Source organism: Loxodonta africana, chromosome 19 (assembly GCF_030014295.1).
Source record: "Loxodonta africana isolate mLoxAfr1 chromosome 19, mLoxAfr1.hap2, whole genome shotgun sequence".
In the NCBI taxonomy this organism is placed as follows: Eukaryota; Metazoa; Chordata; class Mammalia; order Proboscidea; family Elephantidae; genus Loxodonta; species Loxodonta africana.
The window spans coordinates 64079785-64101202 of NC_087360.1; the positions used below are offsets into that span (position 1 = coordinate 64079785).

Genomic DNA, 21418 nt, shown 5'->3' on the forward strand with positions numbered 1-21418 from the left:
ACCTCATAAGAGGATCACTGAGTGAAGAGGATCAGAAAAGCTTTCACCTCCTAAGTAAAGCCGCAGAGTTTAGCTGAAGTCTCCCTTTCCCATCTCGACTTTTCCACGAAGCATACACACTTAGCAGTGAAATCCTCCTGGCCTGCAATGTTCTGTGCTTCCAGTCAGAACACAGAGGCATGGGGATTAAAACTCTGAAAGTGTTGCTACCAAAAGGTACTTTGGATTTCTTTCTTTCTTTTTTTTTAATGTTTAAAACAAAAAAACAAACCCATTGCTGTCAAGTCCATTCCAACTTATTGTGACCCTACAGGACAGAGCAGAACTGCCCTGTAGGGTTTCCAAGGAGCAGCTGGTGGATTCGAACTGCTGCTGATCTTTTGGTTAGCAGCTGACTTCTTAACCATTGCCCCACGAGGACTCAATAAACCCACTGCTGTTGAGCTGATTCCTACTCATAGCAACCCTATAGGACAGAATAGAACTGCTCCATAGAGTTTCCAAAGAGCGCCTGGAGGATTCGAACTGCCAGCCTGGTTATGGTTAGCAGCCATAGCACTTAACCACTACACCACCAGGGTTTCCAGGGCTGCACAGATGGCTCTATTTCTGTAAGCAGTAGTTCACCACTGTTACCAAGCAACTCATGTTCAGAGTTAAAGGAGGTGCCTCACATTTCTAACCCTGAAGAAATGCTTATTTTACCTAGCCAGGAGAGACAAGATTCATAAAAAGCAAACGTGTAGAACAAAGCCTCTGGATTGCTTTGATTTGTTTTGTGAGCTCACAATTAACTCCTAAATGAATTTACGGATTGTAGCTTTACAAAACAGAGAAATAACAAACTCTTCAAAATGACTGCAAACCTTTCATCCAGTGTGCTGTGTAATATAATGGGATAAACTGAGTGAACAATATCTTGGGAGCTTGGGGATTTTGTGAGTTTTGCACTGAAATTCTGAAGGGAAATAGTTAAGTTTAAAGCTTAACCAACAATTTCATTTTCTATGAGTTTGAACCAACTCGATGGCAATGGGTTTTTTTTTTTTTTTTCGGTTTAACGTAAACTAGTTAAGTAGGCAGTTCTTCAGGCAGGGCTAGTGTTTACCTGGTCTTGATGGCCTGTAGAATTTGCAAGATTTGTGGGAGTTCTAGCAGCCTCAGTGCTCTTAGGAACCTTAAACCTGCAAAGCAATTGAAAGGAAAAAGATGCCCAAAAACGACAGTCACTCCTGGGAGTAGTTTGAAGTATAATAAAATTGGGATTCCTCGCACTCTTTTTCTCCCTAAAATTCTCAAACATAATATCTTATAATGTTGTGGGTTTATGAGCATGGGCCCTGGTTCAAATCCTGGCCTAGACACTTAGTAGCTGTTGTAATCCAAGGCATAATCTATTTCCTCATCTGTAGAACAGGAATTATAACAGTACTCACCCCATAGAGTCGAAGCATTAACAGAAAGCACATAGAAGTGGGTTTCACATATAATAAGCACTATGTGCATTTTCTCCTATTTAACTCATGTTTAAAATTGAGAGCAAATTTTCCATAAACAACTTAAACCCTCTACCACAGAACCTCTATGACATCCTCTTCAATGTTGGTGTTTTTTTTTTTTTTACTTTATGTATTCTGATGATAATGACAGCAAGTAATAGAATTGGGCCTTTTATTCTAGATAACAAATAATAATATAAAATTACATAAAAACAGATAAAAGCTCCAGAATGCCCATACAGTGTCAACGCATCTACCTTAAGGACAGAGTAACTAATTAAGTGAAATAAATCTCTAACGTGCCACAGCAAATATGGATATGACAGTTTATAGCTTTTAAGGACCAAAGGAGGCTTTTTATCTCCTCCACCTGTATAAGCATCCCAGCATAAAGGTGAACCTGGAAGATAAGATGCTGGGGCCATAACCTCTCAGACTGAGGATACAACCATCCCATAAACTACTGAACACCTATTGTGCATCAGATACGTTACTAGGTGCTGAGGTTGAAAAAACGGTTTCTACAAATATACTACAAAGCCATGTAAACACAGTGAGGGTTTTTTTTTTTTTTTTTTTTTTTTAATGAAAGGCAGGCATTAAAGAAAAATGAAGAATATTTTTGAATGTGAAATGGTGAGTTTTTTTTTTTTCTTTTAACTGCTACTGACTCCCACAGTGCACTTACCCAGCCAATTACTCTTCAAATAATAAGAAATGAAGGTTGGTGGGATGGTAAAGATGTCTACAATCGAATTCATCTCCAACCAGAACTTGATCTTGTCATCAGCTGCCAAAAACTGTGAGACAGAAACAGAAGACCTGAAATTCTGTTACCCTCATGAATTTTAAAGTAAACACAAGGGATGGCATTACTCAACTACATTTCATTTGTCAACTGAAGTTTGCTCTCATTCTAACACAGACTGGCAGGTAAGTAGGTAGATAGGTACATAGATAGATAGATAGACATGCAGATACACACACATATTATATGTAGATATAGAGAGATTCAGCAGCCCTGGTAGCACGGTGGTTAAGAGGTTAGCTGCTAACCAAAAGGTCAACAGTTCAAATCCACCAGCCATTCTTTGGAAACCCTATGGGGCAATTCTACTCTGTCCTATAGGGTCGCTATGAGTCGGAATCCACTCAACGGCAACAGTGTTTTTTTTTTTTTAATCTATCTATATCTATACATATATCTATAATGTATAATAAATATACATTCATCTATAATATATAATAAATAACTGCATATACCTATAATATATAATAAATATCTATTAAAATACCATCTCATAAATATTTTGGATAAATACACTGAAATCTAGATCTGGGATAATATTTAACAAACGCTTGTAGATTGAAAAACCATTTAATAAATGTAATAAAAACGAAACAAGGACAAAAGCATTTATCACAGTAGTATGGCACATCTGCTTACCCGTGGAGCCAATGACATCTTCGTGGGCTTATTAGTACAGCTCTGCTAGATTGTGATCACTAGTAAAACTTGGTGGTAGGTGGGAAACCAATATGGTGTACATTGGGACAAGTTGATGGTATTTAATAAAAGAATCATTTTAGTTTGTGTTTGAATTTTTGGTCTGGTTTACAGTTAGAAGTGCAGGAGAGAGAGAGTTTTTATGTGTCATTATATATTTAGCAATCTGGGGCACAGACCTTGTATCTTTACAGCCTGAAAAATACAGGCAGGTTGTATAACTAAGTCACATACAGATCTCTTTTTCTCAGACCTGTAAAGTTTGTGTCTTCACTTCCATTTTCGATAGGTACTTACTCTCAGCCCAAAATAGAAGCTAAAGAAACCATTGAAAAGCAAATCAATAGGAATGGTTTTGTCTTCATATGAAGAACAACTTCCAACAGGGCTGGAAAAGAAACAAGGACAGTTTGCAAAGATGAACATTTTATCAGCTGTGTCTATATAGGGCCAAATAAAGGAAAAGGGCAGGCAATTTTCTATTTATTCACGATAAATGGTCAATCCAGACATGTAAGTTCAGATCTAAAGAAAATTGCTTTTCTTTTGGGAGTGGAGGTATGTACATAACACCATGGGACTGAAAATAACAGGGAAATTACTCAGTCTTCCTTTCATGGAGTTTACTAGTTCTGTTTCCATGTTATCAGTGAGGATTCTGAGCAATAGAGACTACGTGGCTCTCCTTGGTCTATAAGACCATCTATTCAGCCCGAACATTTTGGCTTCTGTACCCTTCTGATACAAAGCTGATCTAGGTCCCTGGGTAATGTAAATGATTAAGTGCTTGGCTAATAACTAAAAGGTTGGTGGTTTGAATTCACCCAGAGGTGTCTCGGAAGAAAGGTGGGATGATCTATTTCCAAGAGGTCACAGCCACTGAAAACCCTATGGAGCACGGTTCTACTCTAACACACATGGGGTTGCCATGAGTTGGAATGAACTCAACATCAACTTTTTTTTTTAAGGTCAACTGGACTGGTTTGAACAAAATTCAAGAAGTATTTCCTAAAAGATCTGTTAGGAATTCACAAAACAAAGACTACTTGTTTCCCTAGGTTCCTAAAGTTGCCTGACTTTTGTGGTCTTGTAGTCCCAAATTTACTTCAGCTAGAAATCCAAAATGATTTCCAGAAGGTTGGCATGGAGATAAGATTAGATTGGGCTGTGGCCAAGAAACTGCCTTAACCTTGGGATAGAAGAAGAGAATGGGTTTGGAGTAGAGAAGACAACAACAATCTCCTTCATCCCAGATGAATTCTGGTATTTTCCCTTTCTGGAGACCAGCCAAAGTTGTTTAAAACCTATGGGAACCCTGAACCCATTGTAGCACATCTGTTTCAACATTTAAGGAATCCAAAGGCATAGAAAGCCTTCAGAAGTGGCCCAAGTGAGGAGCCACCAGCTGGAGGCTTGGAGTTCCAGAGTCTCTGGAGTAGATCTGTGCAGGACACTCCATCCTCTAGCAAAGCAGGATAACAGGATGCACGCGAAACTCATGCCTTTCTTGTGGAGCTGGGTTTAGTGCTTCTTGGGGGCAACTAAACACTTAACGTTTATGAGCTTTTTTTTTTTTTTTGATGAAAATATGTTAAGCATTATTCCTCAGGAAAAAATTCCAAATTAGCTGGGCAACCTACTGATATAGCAGACATGGGTAAATTGGGGATTTTACTCACTCAGAAGAGTTGATGAAATAGATTATAAGAGATCCGATACTTAGTACAAAGACAAGGATAACCTAAAAAAAATAAAAGAAACAAATGTTCAAATCTATTTTATTGACCTGGAACGCAAGTGAATAAACAAACCAACCAAATTACGTTTTCTCTTTTTTACCTTGCTTACACACGTGTGGCCATTTCTTCACATAGTCATTCATTTAGTCAGGAAAAATTGACTGGACCTTTGCTGGGTCTCCAATAAAGGAACACGTACCCATTTTACTTACCTAACTCCCAACTCCCACATACTTCAGAATAAACAATTTGTCCCTCCGGCTGCTCCTAGAGCTTTTTGATCTCAGAAAATCCTACTACTTGTTCATTCATCCACTTATAAAACATCTATTAAGTGCTCAATATGTTATACACTTCAATACATTCTAGAAAGCGAGGCCTATAAGACATAGACCCTGGACTCGAACTGCCCATGATATTGTAGTTGGGTCAGAATTTTGAAAGGTGGGAAAGTGCTGTAAATGAGAAGTAGAAAATGAGCGCTTTTAACTCTAATGGATCGGGTCTGTGAAACAAGCGGTGTTTGTGGACTGCAATCAGAACAGAGTCCGTTTCAAGCCCTCCAGGCCTTTAGTTCTTTTCCTCTCCCTGGATGAAATCTTTGGCAGACTGTGTGATTTTTCAGGCCAACTTTAAGTAATAAAAATTCCTCCAGTAATTTCCAGCTTCTAAATCTTCCCTGTTTTTAATATGTTCGATCCAATGTAGTTCTCATGCTAAAACTGAGTTTTTTATTTACAATTAAAGCTTCTCTCCTTTCAGGTGTCCCTTGGGCAGACTCCTTGTATTGGGAAAAGACACAGTTTCTTCTCTGTTAACCCGTTTTGGCTTTTTTATTCCTACTTGCTCACTGACTAGGCTCCCTCTAGCTTCTCCAGAGTTGGAGGTCAGAGCGTGGGAGTGAACAGAAAAGCAAGGTAAGAGCAGGAAATGTTTTCCTTGACCTGTGATCATTGATGATGCACTTATCCGGGGGATTTCTGGGCATGGAAGATGTTTAATATTTAATTTGATGTGTTGCTTCACTGCTCTTTGGAGATCCAGTTCAATTCATTTTCAAATTCAGCAAGTATTTCTTTAGTTCTTATCATAATCCAATGAGGGACAATGACGGTTCAGTGGTAGAATTCTAGCCCTCCAAGTGGGAGACCCTGTTTCGTTCTTGACCAACAGACCCCACACGCAGCCATGACACACCTGTCAGTGGATGCGTTCATCTTGCTATGATACTGACCAACTTTCAGCAGAGTTTTCAGACTAAGACAGACTAAGAAGGAAGACCTGGTAATCTACTTCTGGAAATTTAGCTAATGAAAACCCTACGGATCACAAAGGTCTGATCCACAATCAAGAGTAGGAAGCATTTCCTTCTGTTATTCATGGCATCTCCATGAGTCCGGGGGGATTCTATGGAAGCTGACAACAATAACATGATCCAAATCCTGTTCTAGTACTTGGGATTCATTGGTGAACAAAAATGGAACTTACAATCTAGACAACAAATAAAGACAGTTAATGATGTAAATAGGAGTCCTTGGGTAGCTCAGCTGCTAACTGAAAGGCTGGTGGTTCGAGTCCATTCAGAAATGACTCCGAAGAAAGGCCTGGCAACCTACTTCTGAAAATTAGCCACTGAAAGTCCTACAGGGTTCTACTCTGACACACATGATGTATCCATGAGTCAAAATCTACTTCATGGCAACTGGTTTGGCTTTTTGTTTTTTTTGTTTTTTGGTTTAATACGTAAACAATATAGTATGTTAGGAGATACGTGCTAGGAAAATAATGTAGAGCAAAGTGATGCGGGTCAGAAATACAAGGGTTGAGGGCAAAGAGGTGTCTGTCTTAATAGTATTTAATTGCCGAAGGTCCGTTCTGTGGTTCCCTAAACTGGGTGAAGGCGTATTCTTCGCTGGCTACTCACAACTCCTTCCTCAAGGTTCTACCTTCTGCTGCAACTCTGACCCCTTCAGATGCCTAGAAAGCAGGTTATAGAAGCCTCTCACTGGTTGCCTGACCGGATCTGTGCGAGAATTCAAGCATTCTCTGCCTCAAGGAACAACAGAAGAGCAGATTCTCTTCAGAACAGCAACTCCTCTAGCCCAGAGCAGCCAACCAGACAGTCGCTTGTCAGAAATGAACCAGACAGCCATCCTCCACGTCCCCAAAGTTTCAAAAGATGCAAATTAAAATCCTCGAGTGGTATCTTTGAAGCCTCTTTCCTTAGGCTTCAGATGAAAGTACTCCCATACCTCTGCTACGACAACGCTTGTTCCAAAAATTTTCTTCTATTTCCAACTCATACCTAATTTACGGAAGAGTCTAAGAATTTCAACTGGTTTTCTTCCGCTTGCTTTCTAAGTGGCGATCTTGCACCTCACTAAGAAATACTGGCATTTTTAGGGGGGCTTTCAGTTCCTACTATAGGTTCCATTTTAACATCTACATTAAGTTTTGCAGGAACTATTAGTAAATTTCATTGTTTCCTGGTATTTCAGTTAGAGAAATGTAATCTGAAACTCAGGAGAGATTTTGGGAAAGTATTTTTTTATTGGTATAATGTCAGTATATCAACAATTATAGTTTTCATGACATCTTGTTTCTTTTCTTTACATTTAATTATACATTTTTTTCTCTTTTAAAAAATCCTGCAATAGATTCTTTAAATATATCACATATTAACAGACTTCTGGAAAGATGACGGCATGTTACATGTTTATAGTCCCCAAAACCAAGGAAATGAACAAAAAATAAATAAAAGAAGAAAATTTTATCTTTATTAAAACTAAGAACAATCCCCACCTCATACCACAAGCCCAAATAATATCATCCATGTATAATACATAACAAACAGCAATATTTATACCAAACCAAATGAAGGCACTAATAGCAAACAGCTTGTTAACACTGTTCAGTAAGTCAGGTAAATTATCTGTAAATTTTCCTTGTATTAGAACAGAAAAATCTGAAAGTGCTGACTGTTTTGGGAGGGTTAGACAGCTCTTTGCCTTATCCCTAGAGGTTACAGACTGAAGATGGAGCCATATAACTCAAAGGAGCCTAAAGGAAAAACTGAGGCCAAGCAGTCACTGAAGGGAAATCTCATGGTTAGCAGCAATACTTCTTTTCTTTTTTTCCTCTAAGAACCCTGGAAAATAGTAAAAGGAAAGCTAACTGGAAAATCTGAGACCTCATCCAGAGAGAGCCTTATATGTGGAGTGGATGACCATAGCATTGACCCCATGTTTGTCTCTGTGGGAAAGCACACCCTAGATTGGGACTTAGATTTCCAGTGTGTATCTGGAAATCTAAGTCCCAATCTAGTGTGCTTCTGTGGCAAACCACACACTAGATTGGGACTTAGTGGATAACTGTGGTGGCAAACAGCCACCACAAAATGTAAAAGGGGACACTATGAATATTCTAGCTCTTCATTTATGAATACTAGCAGGCTTGGGCTTGGCTAGCAGACAATATAAAATTGCCAGTTACATGAGAATTGTAAGAAAACAGCAGGATCAGGCAGAGAAAATAGATACAATGATCTCTAATGAAAGAGTTAACACAAAATATATGACTAAACATTTAAAAATTGACAGAAAGGTCCAGAAGAACTAGATGGTGCCAGGCTACAACTGATGACTGCCCTGACAGGGGACACAACAGAGAACCCCAGAAGGAGCAGACAAGTAGTGGGATACAGACCCCAAATTCTTGTAAAAAGACCGGACTTAATGGTCTGACTGAGACTAGAAGGACCCTGGTGGTCATGGCCCCCAGACCTTCCGTTAGCCCAGGACAGGAACCATGCCCAAAGCCAACTCTTCAGACAGGGATTGGACTTGACAATGGGATAGAAAAAGATGCAGCTGAAGAATGAGCTTCTTGGATCAAATAGACTCTTGAGACTATGTTGGCATCTCCTGTCTGGAGGGGAGACAAGAGAGCAGAGCAGGTTAGAAGCTGGAGGAATGGACACAAAAAGAGAGAGTGGAGGGAAGGAGTTGGCTGTCTCATCGGGGGAGAGCAATTAGGAGTATATAGCAAGGTGTATATAAATTTTTGTTTGAGAGACTGACTTGATTTGTAAAGTTTCACTTAAAGCACAATAAGAATTAAAAAATAGGAAAAACCTTTAAAAATTGCAGTGAGTGTTCCTAGTTAGATCTGAGAGGCTATCACCCAATTAAAGGAACGCAGCCTACAATCAGAAGGAACAATAAGGGAACAAGACAGAGCTTTTGTGACTGGCAGGAATGGGGTTGACAAAATTAAGAACTCAATAGAGGTACTGAATAGTAGAATGGATATTGATGAAAGAGAAATAGAACAAATAAAGGAATTTTCCAAGACCACTAAGCGAAAGATAGAGGTGGAAATTATGATAGACAACATTAGGGTGGTTAGATCCAAGAGATAAAATTATAATTGGCATTCTAGTAAGATGAAACAACGTTTTAAATAATAGCTGAAGAAAATAGCAAGAAATACTTCCCTGAGCTGAAGACAGTCTAGATTGAAAATGCCCACCAAGAGTTGTCTGAAGGGACATTAAAAGAATAGATACATGAACACATATGGTGGTGAAATTTCAGGTTTTGAAAAAGAAAATGCTACATTTTTCTATATTGAGGTTAAAAAAAAAAAAAAGACAGGTTATCTACACATTAAAGAGAATAAGACTGACTTTGTAACTCTCGCTTCTAACCCGTATCAGTCAATATCTATCAGGGAAAGCAGAAACCACGTCAGTCACTTTAACAGAGAGAATGAATTCTAAAGTTCTGTCAAACAGGATTGGAAAGGCAGAGAAGGAATATGGAGGTCACAAAGAGGTAGTAACTGCCAGAAACTATACCCCAATGGCTGGGGGAATCAACAAACAGAGGTTAGGATTATCAAAACTTAGTAGTTTGAAAAGTAGTGCCCTTTGGAGCTGGGAATCAGACCTTGAATGAGGGATGTCATCATGACTGGTGTGGGTACCGCTGAGGAGATGCTGTAAGCCTTGTTCTGGAGTGTTGAAAAAACACTGGGCACAAAACCGCCTGCTGCTACTAGAGTGAAAAGCCGTTGATTAGGTGAGACTGAAAAGAATATACAGAACACAAAAGGAGCAAGTCTCTTTCCCTCTTGTGGAGTGACTGACCATAGCATTAACCCCATGTTTGTCTTTGTGGGAAAGCACACACTAGATTAGGACTTAGATTTCCACAGTGACTGTGAGCCAGCTGGCAAAAGAGAAATGTGTTTTCTGAGTCCTGACCCCACATCAAATCAGAGGGTAAAAGGCTGGCTTTGGAGCTGAGAGACAATAACAAGCAGGTAGCATAGAACTACAAGACACTGGGATAGCATTTACAGAGATTTGAGGAGAAAGGATTATAAGCCAAGAATTCAAACCCAACCAAATTGCTCACCTGGGAGACCAAGGCAAAATATGATTTTGGACATTCGAGGATTCAGAAAGTATACAACACATACTTCCCCTTACAGATGAATTTGGGAGGTATTTACACCAAGAGAAAATAAAGAAGAAAAAAATTTGGAAAGGGAAAATGTGTTTTATATATATAAATGATGCATAATGAAACTGGTAAAATTTGGAGTTAACTTTAAATAATTGTGCTTAATTTAATTTTTACTTTAAAGCAGTATTAAGAAGAAACATTACCAGATGTATGACATAATAATAACAAAAAAACACAGCCACAATCTGAATATTCAGATTATCTCAACAATGTCTGGAAGGAGGGAGGGATGGTGTGGAGGAAAAATATTAAAGGTCTCATGCAAGAGGAAGAGATAGATATAAAAAATACAGAGATATATAGGTGGTCCCCGACTTACGATGCATTCAAGTTACCATGAACAGCGCTTACAAACCTCTGGTTTTTGTACATCTTCAATCATTAGTAACATGTACAACATACAATGTTGTAGCATGTAATTTGCTGATGTTATCATTTTTAGATGTTCACTTGCAGATGTTAAAAGATCTGATTTATAAAGATACTGATAATTAAAAAAAGCAGTAACAATAAATCTAAAAAAAAAAAAAGATATTTGACTTAAGTCAGAATCAGAACCGATTTAGGATGGTGTTGTCAGACCGAAACTCTGTCATAAGTTGGGGGACTACCTGTACAGTGAAATATGGGGTTGAAAATTCGTTCTGATTCTGATTTATCTAATACCTATGATATTCTACTAAATGTAGAATTATTCAAATACGCAAAAAAAAATAAGTATATAAATCTAAGAAAATAAAAACAATAAGCAAGAAATGTAAATATCAGTGAATGTTCACTGCTTACTGTGCACTGAGCAGTTTACATGTATTATTATATAATTCTCCCTACATCACTTTTAAGGAGATTATTGTCATAATCCCCATTCTAAAAATGAATGAAATCCAAATTTAGAAAAATTAATTTGCTCAAGATGACACGGTAGAAAGCAGAGGAACCAATGTTTAAACACACATCTCTCAAAATTCCAAACTTGATGCTCACAGTCACCATGTAATTCTGCCTCTCAAGTAATACAAGGAACAAAGACTACGGTGGAGCTCCTAGGTTAGTACCCAACATCCATTCTCCTTCCTTTACTAACATGTCTCCTATCTACTTGTTTAAGCCGCTGATGATTATATATTCTCTTATGCAACAAAACCCAACCTCTAAATACTACAAAGATCAATAAAATGGTCACCATAAATGAGAACGCCTACATTTCCCTAGTAAATTAAGAAATTAAAGGATTCTTAAATTACATAAAAAGCAAAAATCCAGCTGTGTGACATTTACAGGAAGCACACTTAAGAGGAAATAAGACAGAACAGTTAAAAGAGAGCTGGGCGAGGACATACCAATGAAGTGAAAATAAAAAGAAAGTACAAGAGTCAATGTTACATGCTAAATATTCTATTCTAAAAAATTCCAGATGTGACAAAATGGAGGTTTCATATTGATAAAAGGCACAATCAACCATGAAGATAAAATAGGTAACTTTGTACACTAAATGACATCATATGTGAGCACATAATTCCAAATCTGCTGGAAATTCAAGACGCATTCAATGAAACCAGAATAATTACAAATGAGGATTTGGATATACCCTTTTCAAGTAGTCAGCCAGTAAGAGTTGTTGTTGTTGTTCTTAGTTGCCATCTAGTCAATTCCCACTCGTGATGACCTCATCTCTGCAGAGTAGAACTGCTCCATAGGGTTTTCAAGGCTGTGATTGTTCAGAAACAGATTGCCCGTCTGTCTTCCGAGGCATCTCTGGCAAGTAGTCAAGCACTTAAACTGTTTGCACTGCTCAGAGACTCTAGCCAATAATTAAGAATACGGAAAGTACGTATAACATAGTTAGTGTTGCTTACATATCAAAGACTCAGACAGACTAGGAAAAATTGCCTGGTGATCTACTTTCTAAAATCAGCCAATGAAAACTCTATGGATCACAATAGAATATTGTCTGATACAGTGCTGGAAGATAAGCTCCCTAGGGCGGAAGGCACTACAAGGTGTCTGCAACAATGAACTCAAATACGCCAGAGATTGTGGAGATGGCACGAGACCAGCCAACGTTTTGTTCTGTTGTACATAGGGTTGCCATGAGTCAGGAAACCCTGGTGGCCTAGTGGTTAAGTGATACGGCTGCTAACAAAAAGTTCAGCAGTTTCAATCCACCAGGCACTCCTTGGAAACCCCGTGGGGGCAGTTCTACTCTGTCCTATAGGGTCGCTGTGAGTCAGAATCCACTCCACGGCATTGGGTTTATGTATATGTATATATATATGTATATATATATATACACACACACATATATATGCACATTTTTTTTTTTTATACAGCCCTGGCGGTGCAGCGGTTAAGAGCTACCTCGAGCTACCGAAAACGTTGGCAGTTCGAATCCACCAGCTGCCCCTTGAGAACCCTATGGGGCAGTTCTACTCTGTCCTATAGGGTCGCTGTGAGTCGGAATTGGCTCGACGGCAGCAGGTTTTTTTTTTTTTTTGGTATGCACATACATACACGTATAAATTAATGAAATATATAATATCAATTTTACATACACACATTCAGGTATATATGTGTGTACGCATATAGAATTTATAAACAGAGGTAATGTTTTATGATATCAGTTAAATATGCAAATCTCCAATAAGGCTAAACAAGACAAAAATGGAGGAACTTGACCCATCACAACATGGGAAGAAGGATGTTAATTAGAAGTAGAGAGAGGGAAATGGTTCCCTGTAACCAAAGGCGGAGCTTAATCTATGATCAGTCAGGGAGACCTTCAAAGTGACATTCTCTATAAGGGTTCCTTTTCCTTGGAAAACGTCATGTGGCTTTGGAAAAAAAAAAATCATTTAAAACTAAAGTGGCTGTATTATTTACTGTCCCAAAACATACACTTTTAAGAACAAAAGATGCTGTTAATGATTACACCAGGACAATGGGCAAAACCCTGAGTTTATGATCACCTTACTTGTAATAATGTCATGCTGATTCAGTAATTACTGCTAAACAACTCTAACAAATAGTAATAGAATGGATAAACGGGGTAACAGATTTGAAATATCAAGGTAGATGTAAGGAACTAAAAGAGAATCTAAATTTCTTGAGACTATAAGGCTCTAAATATTATTTTAGATGCTTCTTCTGAGTTATTATTGTTAAGACAATGTGATGAAAACAACTTAAATATATTAAAAAATTGATAATTACTAAGCAAAAAAAGTAAAAATTTCTAGGAAAGGCATCTAATAGATAATTTTTTTTCAATTAATATATATATGTAGATATTACTTATTGCTAGAATGAGCCATGGTTCCACATCAACATTAGTCATTTTTTGTTTATAGATACAAGCACCAACATACTTTGTTTGCAACTAGATTAATAACAGTTATTACATTTAGCTGATTATATATGCTAAGCATATATGGTATGTTTTACACATGCTAACTTGTGTAATCATCACCCATATTAACCATTTAATCATCAAAAGAAACTACCTGAAGATAGCATTTTTCATCACCATCTTATAAATATTACATTTCATATGTTGCCTTCTTTATCTCCATGTATCATTTCCTCACTTATAAAAAGGAGGTGATACTAAGACCTCACTTTTGGAAAGCAGATCGTGAAAGCATGTTCAGAAAGAAGAACTGGCATTAGTCTTCAGGTGGATCCATTTTAGGAAATAGCACCTATGGAAGCTATTGTACCTATGAAAGCACCCTGTACCTGCAATCCTTAGGAAGTCTGCTGGTACTTCTTCCCCCACCCTCCTGGGGGGGTGGTGAGGGGTGTATCCTGACTTGAAGATGGGATCAATGGATTAACCTGAATTTGGATCTAACTTTGCCTCCAGTTGGCTCCATCAGCCATTCACTTTACTACTATCCACAGAGAACTGCCACAAGGAGTAACACATTTTATTATTTCAAAATTTCAAGTTTATAGATACAACTTATGGGAGGAGAAGAGTTGTCTTTAGTGGCCTAAAGTCCTAAAGAAAATATAACTGACAATGTTGTTGCTGAGAATTTACAAGGTTTGAAGGAAAACGCTGGTAGCACTGGTTGCCTCTGGGGATAGAAGCTAATTTAAGGAAGACATTTATTTATTTATTTATTTATTTATTTACTATGTACAGGAAACATACAACCACAATGCTCCTTTGAACCGAGGATGTTCAGACTTTGATTGGCTTACTTTGGACACAACATCAAGAAAACCAATCACTAGAAAAGGGCATCACGTTTGGTAGAGGGTCATCAGAAAGGAAGGAACCACTCACTGAGATGAGGGGACGCAAAAGCTGTAACTACGAACTCAAACATACCAATGAGTCAGAGCCAATTTGATGGCAACTAATGACAACACCAACAACACTGATACTTTTTGAATTTTGTACCATGTGCATCCATCACCAATTCAAAAACATAAACAATGTGCTCATCCACAAATAATTAGTGTGATCCTTGTGTAGCATTTCCTACCATTCTTCCTATTCATATTATAAAGATCTCTAAACTATGATATATTCTCATACTATATGCCAAAATAAATTCCTGATGATGTATTAACTGTAAAAAATGAAAAGAAATATAAAAAAAAGATGAATATACAGCTCATCTCAAAATGATGGAAGAGGGTTTTTCCATGCATAAACAAGGGATGTAAATTATGAAGAGACTGATCTTTTCTCACGTGTTTTTTGGTTTTCTTTTTTCCCTAGAAATAGCATCACTTTAGAAAAATGAACAAAAATCTGCAAAAACATCTTTAGGATACTTATTTATTTTTACCACGTAAGGTTTGAAATATTCTTTCCAAATGAATTGTTATGCCTCTATTGCTCACCATTTAGTTGCCCTGTATACTAAGGTTGACAACTGTAGCTGTCCCTAAGGACTTATTTATTTACAGAAAGGATTACACATTTGCAGAGAGGATTTAAGGCAGAGTATAAAGATGCAGAAAATGCTAGATTATCTACAAACATAGAGGCCAGAGAAGACAGAAACAGCATTCGACATAAAATGGTGCCTAGTCAGGATCAGGAGCCCTCTTGGCACAGTGGTTAAGAGTTCGGCTGGTAAACAAAAGGTCAGTAGTTAGAATCCACCAGTTGTTCCTTGGAAACCATACGGGGTTGTTCTGCTCTGTCCTATAGGTTTGCGATGAGTTGGAATTGACTTGATGGCAGCAGGTTTTGTTTTGTTTTGTTTTTAGGAGGCTAAAATAGGTATACTTGCCTTAAGTTAAAAATAAGCCAAGTCTGACTGAGACTAGAGGACCTCCAGAAGTCATGGCCCCCAGGAAAAACAAAACAAAACAAAAAAACCCTGCTTCCATCGAGTTGATTCCAACTCATAGCAATCCTATAGGACAGAGTAGAACTGTCCCACAGAGTTTTCAAGTAGCGCCTGGTGGATTCAAACTGCGGACCTTTTGGTTAGCAGCCGTAGCTCTTAATCACTATGCCACCAGGGTTTCCGTGGCCCCAGACTCTCTGTTAATCCAGAACTAAATTCATTCCCGAAGCCAACACTTCAGACAAAAATTGGACTATAAAACATAAAATAATACTCGTGAAAAATGTGCTTCTTAGTTCAAGTAGATACATGAGACTAAATGGGCAGTTCCTGCCCAGAGCCGAGAAGACAGAAAGGGACAGGAGCTGGCTGAATGAATACAGGAAATCCAGGGTGGAAAGGAGGAGTGTGCTGTCACGTTATAGGGAGAGCAACTAGGGTCACATAACAATGTGTGTATAAATTTTTGTATGAGAAACTAACTTGAGCTGTAAACTTTCACCTAAAGCACAGTAAAAAAAAAAAAAAAAAAGAAAGAAACACTAAAAAAAATTAATTAATTAAATAAGCCGAAAGTTTGGTTCTAAATGTTCCAGCCAAAGAGCAACAGAGAATCATGGTCAGTTACACAATTCATAACATCCAAACACAAACAAACAAACAAATCGGTAGCTCTGGAATAGGACCATATTTGGAACAAAAAAGATTCTCTGCAGGTTCTTATAAAAACATACATTGTGATGAACTAAAACAACAAACCCACAGATGCTACAGAGTTGATCAATGCCATGTCATGTTCTAATCTAGAAGAATATGTATTAGGCATCTTGTTCCCAAGAGAATCTTTTCTTCCAGTTGACTGTTGTACTTATCTTCTTCCTCTGACTTCTCTTTTATTTTGTCTTCTTTTTATCCTTTTCCTCCTTTTCCTCCTCCTCCTCTTTCTCCTCTACTCTTTCTTATTCTCTTTACACTGATTGGTTGGTCATGTATTGTTGTTGTTATTGTTAGATGCTGTCGAGTCGCTTGTGACTCATAGCAACCCCAGGTACAACAGAACAAACTGTCCAAAGTATGAGAGATGAAGTCTCATCATTCTTGCTTGTAAGGAACATTCTGGCTGTATAGTAAGTCCCCAGGTTACAAACATCTGACTTACAGATGACTTACACTTGTCCTTAATTGTTACGTCAATTTGCTCTCACTTTGAAATGACTGAACCAATTCCTACTAGCAACATTAGTAACAATCACCTTCACGTGCTGCATGTGCAGGTTTTAAATCACTGAAAAGGCTTCACACCTTTTCTTGCACTTGTTATTGTTAGGCACCATCGAGTAGGTTCTGACACATAGCGATCCTGTCTGTGCACAACAGAACGAAACATTGCCTAGTCTTGCACCATCCTTACAATTGTTGTTATGCTTGAGTCCACTGTTGCAGCCACTGTGTCAACCCATCTCATTGAGGGTCTTCTTTTTTGTTGACGCTGTACTTTACCAAGCATGATATCCTTCTCCAGGGTCTGGTCTCACCTGACAACACGTCCAAAGTATGTAAGATGTAGTCTCGCTACCCTTGCTTCTGAGGAGCATTCTGGTTATACTTCTTCCAAGACAGTTTGTTCCTTCTCTTGGCAGTCCACGGTATATTCAATACTCTTCACCAACACCACAATTCAGAGGTGTCAATTCTTTTTTTGTCTTCTTTATTCATTGTCCAGCTTCTGCATGCATATGATGCTATTGAAAATACCATGGCTTGGGTCAGGCGCACCTTAGACTTATTTACCTTACGCTAAAGTAAGGTAAATAACTTCATGCACCTGTTCCAACTTCCATACAAATTCAACTTAAACACACACTTAGGAATGGATCTTGTTTGTAACCCAAGGACTGCCTGTACTTCTTCTAAGGCAGATTTGTTCATGTCTTCATTTGTTCATTTGGTCCATGGTATAGTCAATATTCTTTGCCAACACCATAATTAAAAGGCTTCAATTCTTCTTCAATCTTCCTTATTCATTGTCCAGCTTTTGCATGCGTATGAGGAAATTGAGAAAATACCATGGCTTGGGTCAGGCATACCTAAGTTCTCAAAGTGACATCTTTGCTTTTTAACACTTTAAATAGGTCTTTTGGAACGGATTTTCCCAGTGCGATGTGCCATTTGATTTACTGACTGATGCTTCCATGGGTGTTGATTGTGGATCCAAGTAAAATGAAATCCTTGACAACTTTTGACAATTTCAATCTTTTCTCCGTTTATCATGATGTTGCTCACTGGTCCGATTGTGAGGATTTTTGTTTTCTTTACGGTGAGGGGTGTAAACTGAAGGCCATGGTCTTTGATCTTCATCTGTAAGTGCTTTAAGCCCTCTTTGCTTTCAGCAAGCAAGGTTGTGTCATCTGCATATTATTAATGACACTTCCTCCAATTCTGATTCCATCTTCTTCTTCATATAGTCAAATTTCTAGGGTTATTTGCTCAGCATGCACATTGAATAAATATGGCGAAACGATACAACCTTGACGAAGATCTCTCCTGATTTTAAACCATGCAGTATCCCCTTGTACTGTTCTGCCTCTTGGTCTGTGTACAGGTTCCGCATAAACACAATTAAGTGTTCTGGAATTCCCATTTTTTGCAATATTATCCATGAATTATTTTCAGCAAAATTTTACTTCTGTGTAATATTAATGATAGTCTTAGTTATCTAGTTCTGCTGTAACAGAAATACCACAAGTTGATGGCTTTAACAAAGAGAAATTTATTCTCACACAGTTTATGAGGCTAGAAGTCCAAAGTTAAGGCAGTGGCTCTAAGGGAAGGCTTTCTCTCTCTGTCACTTCTGGGGGAAGGCCTTTGTCATCAATCTTCCCCTGGTCTAGGAGCTTCTGAGCGCAGGGACCCCGGGTTTGAAGGACACATTGTTCTCCTGGATCTTGTTTCTTCATGGTATGATGTCTCCCTGTCTCTCTGCTTGCTTCTTTTCTATCTCAAAAAGAGATTGATTTAAGATACAACCTAATCTTGTAGACTGAGTCCTGTTCATTAATATCATTAAAAAAAAAACAACCCGTTGCCATCGAGTCAATTCTGACTCATAGAGGCCCTACAGGACAGGGTAGAACTATCCCATAGGGTTTCCAAGGAGCGCCTGGTGGATTCAAACTGCCAACTTTTGGGTTAACAGCCGTACCTCTTAGAGGTAGGATTTACAACACATAAAAAAATCATACCAGATGACAATATGGTAGATAATCACACAATACTGGGAATCATGGCCTAACCAAGTTGACACATATTTTGGGGGGACAAAATTCAATCCATGAGAATGACATTCTTCAATAATTTTTGCATTCTGTTGGATCACCTTTCTTTGGAACGGGCATAAATATGGATCTCTTCCAGTTGGTTGGCCAAGTAGCTGTCTTCCAAATTTCTTGGCATAGATGAGTGAGTGCTTCTAGCCCTGCATCTGTTTGGTCATGTATACTACCCCAAAGTAATAAGGGGATTCATTAGTCTGTAGATTTCTTTTTTTTTTTTTTGGTTTGCTATCTTTGTTGCTTTTAATAAAGATATTCTACATTCACTGAAAATAAATACTAAATGCTCTCTTTTATTTTCTAATGATCCAGGACTATTATTAGCATTAGAGATATCTAGTCCGGGTGGATTGCATATTGAAATCATCTAAGCCTCCCATAGTGAGAAGAGGGAGAGGTGTGGTGATGACAACTTCTCTATTTCTACTAGATATTTGGTATGTTTGAGTTGTCCTTCTTTTAAGATCAGTTTTCGTAATTTATACTGTCTTAAGGGATCATTCACATATTTAAATTTAATAGTATACACATCTTTTTATTTTCTTTTTATCTATACTTAAATTCTCATTCCAATGTCTTATTTCACATATCTGCGCCTGTCCCTTGTTTTCCTTGTTTAGGCTAGCTAACAATTTTTCAAATTGTTTCAAATAATCACTTATTTTAAAATTCATTAATTTCCAACTTTATCTTTGTTAATTTATTGTGCTTAGATTTAATCTGTTTTTCTCTAGCTCTTTGTGTTTCATATTTGATTGATCTTAATCATTTCTTATTTATCAAAATACATATTTAACTCAGAGCAACTATAGTCTCAAACCATAGGTGCAAGGGATATATGGTATTTTCATTTTCTTTACCTTCATATATACTGTAATTTCTATTTTGATTTCTCTTTAAGAGTCATTTAAAAGAGAGATAACTAAAAAAAATTTTAGCTGTAAGGGTTGCTTTTTATTTTTTTTATTTTTCTATTCTGGGTTTAATCATTTATCTCATTTTACTGCTCCGAGTTCAGTTAATGTTATGTGTACTTTGTATATTTCTATTTGGGATTTTTTTTGCAGCCACTATATGCTGAGTTTTTACTAATAGTCCATAGACACGTGTAAGTTTAATTTTTAGTTTCAGGGTATGGAGTTTGATCATTTCAAACACTTCCTCTTATTAATTAATCTGCTTTGGTCTTCTTTATGCTTATTATCTTTTTTTTTCTATTTATTATGTCCTGATCTGAAGTAAGTGATCTAAAATCTCCCATTACCAATGTTTTTTCTTTTTTCTATTTCTCATAATTTTTATGCATTATTTTAAAGTTATATTTTTCATACAGCAATACTCACGATATATATCGGTTGAGATTACATTTATTCTTACAAGAGTTAGTTGGCTTCATGTGATATGGTTGTTGTTGTGTGCCACTGAGCCAATTCTCATTTAGTATTATTTGCCCTGAATTCAAGTTTATCTAATATTCAAATTGTGCTCCCAATTTTTATTCATTTGCTTGATATGCCTTTAACAATCTTTTTTTATTTTCACTCTTCAGTGGCTTTTGAATTTTAAAACATAATCAGACCCTATTTACCTAATGCTTAAAGTTCCTCAATGGCTTACCTTTGCGTTGGAATGCAATTATTCCGTTAGAATAACCCAGCTCCTTAATATAAAGTGCAAGGGTTTGCACTATTCTCTAGACTTTTCTCACACCTCCCTCTCCCTTGCCCTCCAAGCCCTATCGTTCTTGCAGTAACCTGAGTTCTTCATCTCCACAAGGCTATTTCCACTATCTGGAACCCTGTTCCCTATGCTCTTCAGTTACTATAATCTTCCAGTTCTTTATTATGTCTTGGATCAAATCTCACCTTTTCAGAGAGGTCTTCTCTGATCTCTGGAGTTAACACTGCAACCTCCCCCGACCCCCCCCCAAAATAACCCTCAAACACATCACCTATGTTTCCCTCATAGCATTGATCTCTTCTGAATTTATCTTATTTATGTGCACACTTATCCCTGCGCCACTAGTGCAGAACTGATGCAGCTCTCTGCTCCGTAAGTACACGACTCTGCCTGTATTTTAACCATGGGATCGTTAGTGCCTGAAAGGGTGTCTGCCTTGCATGTAGTGGGCAAACGATACACATTTTTTTGAAGGAAGGAAGGCGATCTCTGAGTCGTTTTGTTCTCTTACCACCCTTTCATAAAATACTTGCTTGAGGTCCCTCAATTATCTTACAACGCTGGGATATTTATTTTAATCTAAACTTTACTTCATGCCTCCTGGTGTTTGAGCTATACAATCATCTGCTGTAACAGGTTAAAAGAACAATTCTTTTGACTTCAACATACTTTCGATTGGTGTGTAATCAAAGCGTATCCCTCCCTCACGCCCTCTTTAGAGATGCAATGCTACACGGATGATACAATGTTATACGCACGTTATAAGACTACCTGGATGGTATAAGCTCACTTCTGCCTTAACCAATGCTCTTTAGCAC

General features: G+C 37.7%; 1 protein-coding gene across 1 annotated transcript in view; it reads right to left on the reverse strand.

The window, feature by feature from the left end:
- KCNU1 (potassium calcium-activated channel subfamily U member 1) overlaps positions 1-21418 on the reverse strand; it is a 176247-nt gene that overhangs the window by 136575 nt on the left and 18254 nt on the right. The window contains 4 exon segments of the mRNA XM_064271943.1: positions 1109-1184; positions 2188-2299; positions 3304-3394; positions 4686-4747. Of these exon segments, the coding sequence (XP_064128013.1) occupies positions 1109-1184; positions 2188-2299; positions 3304-3394; positions 4686-4747 (341 nt within the window).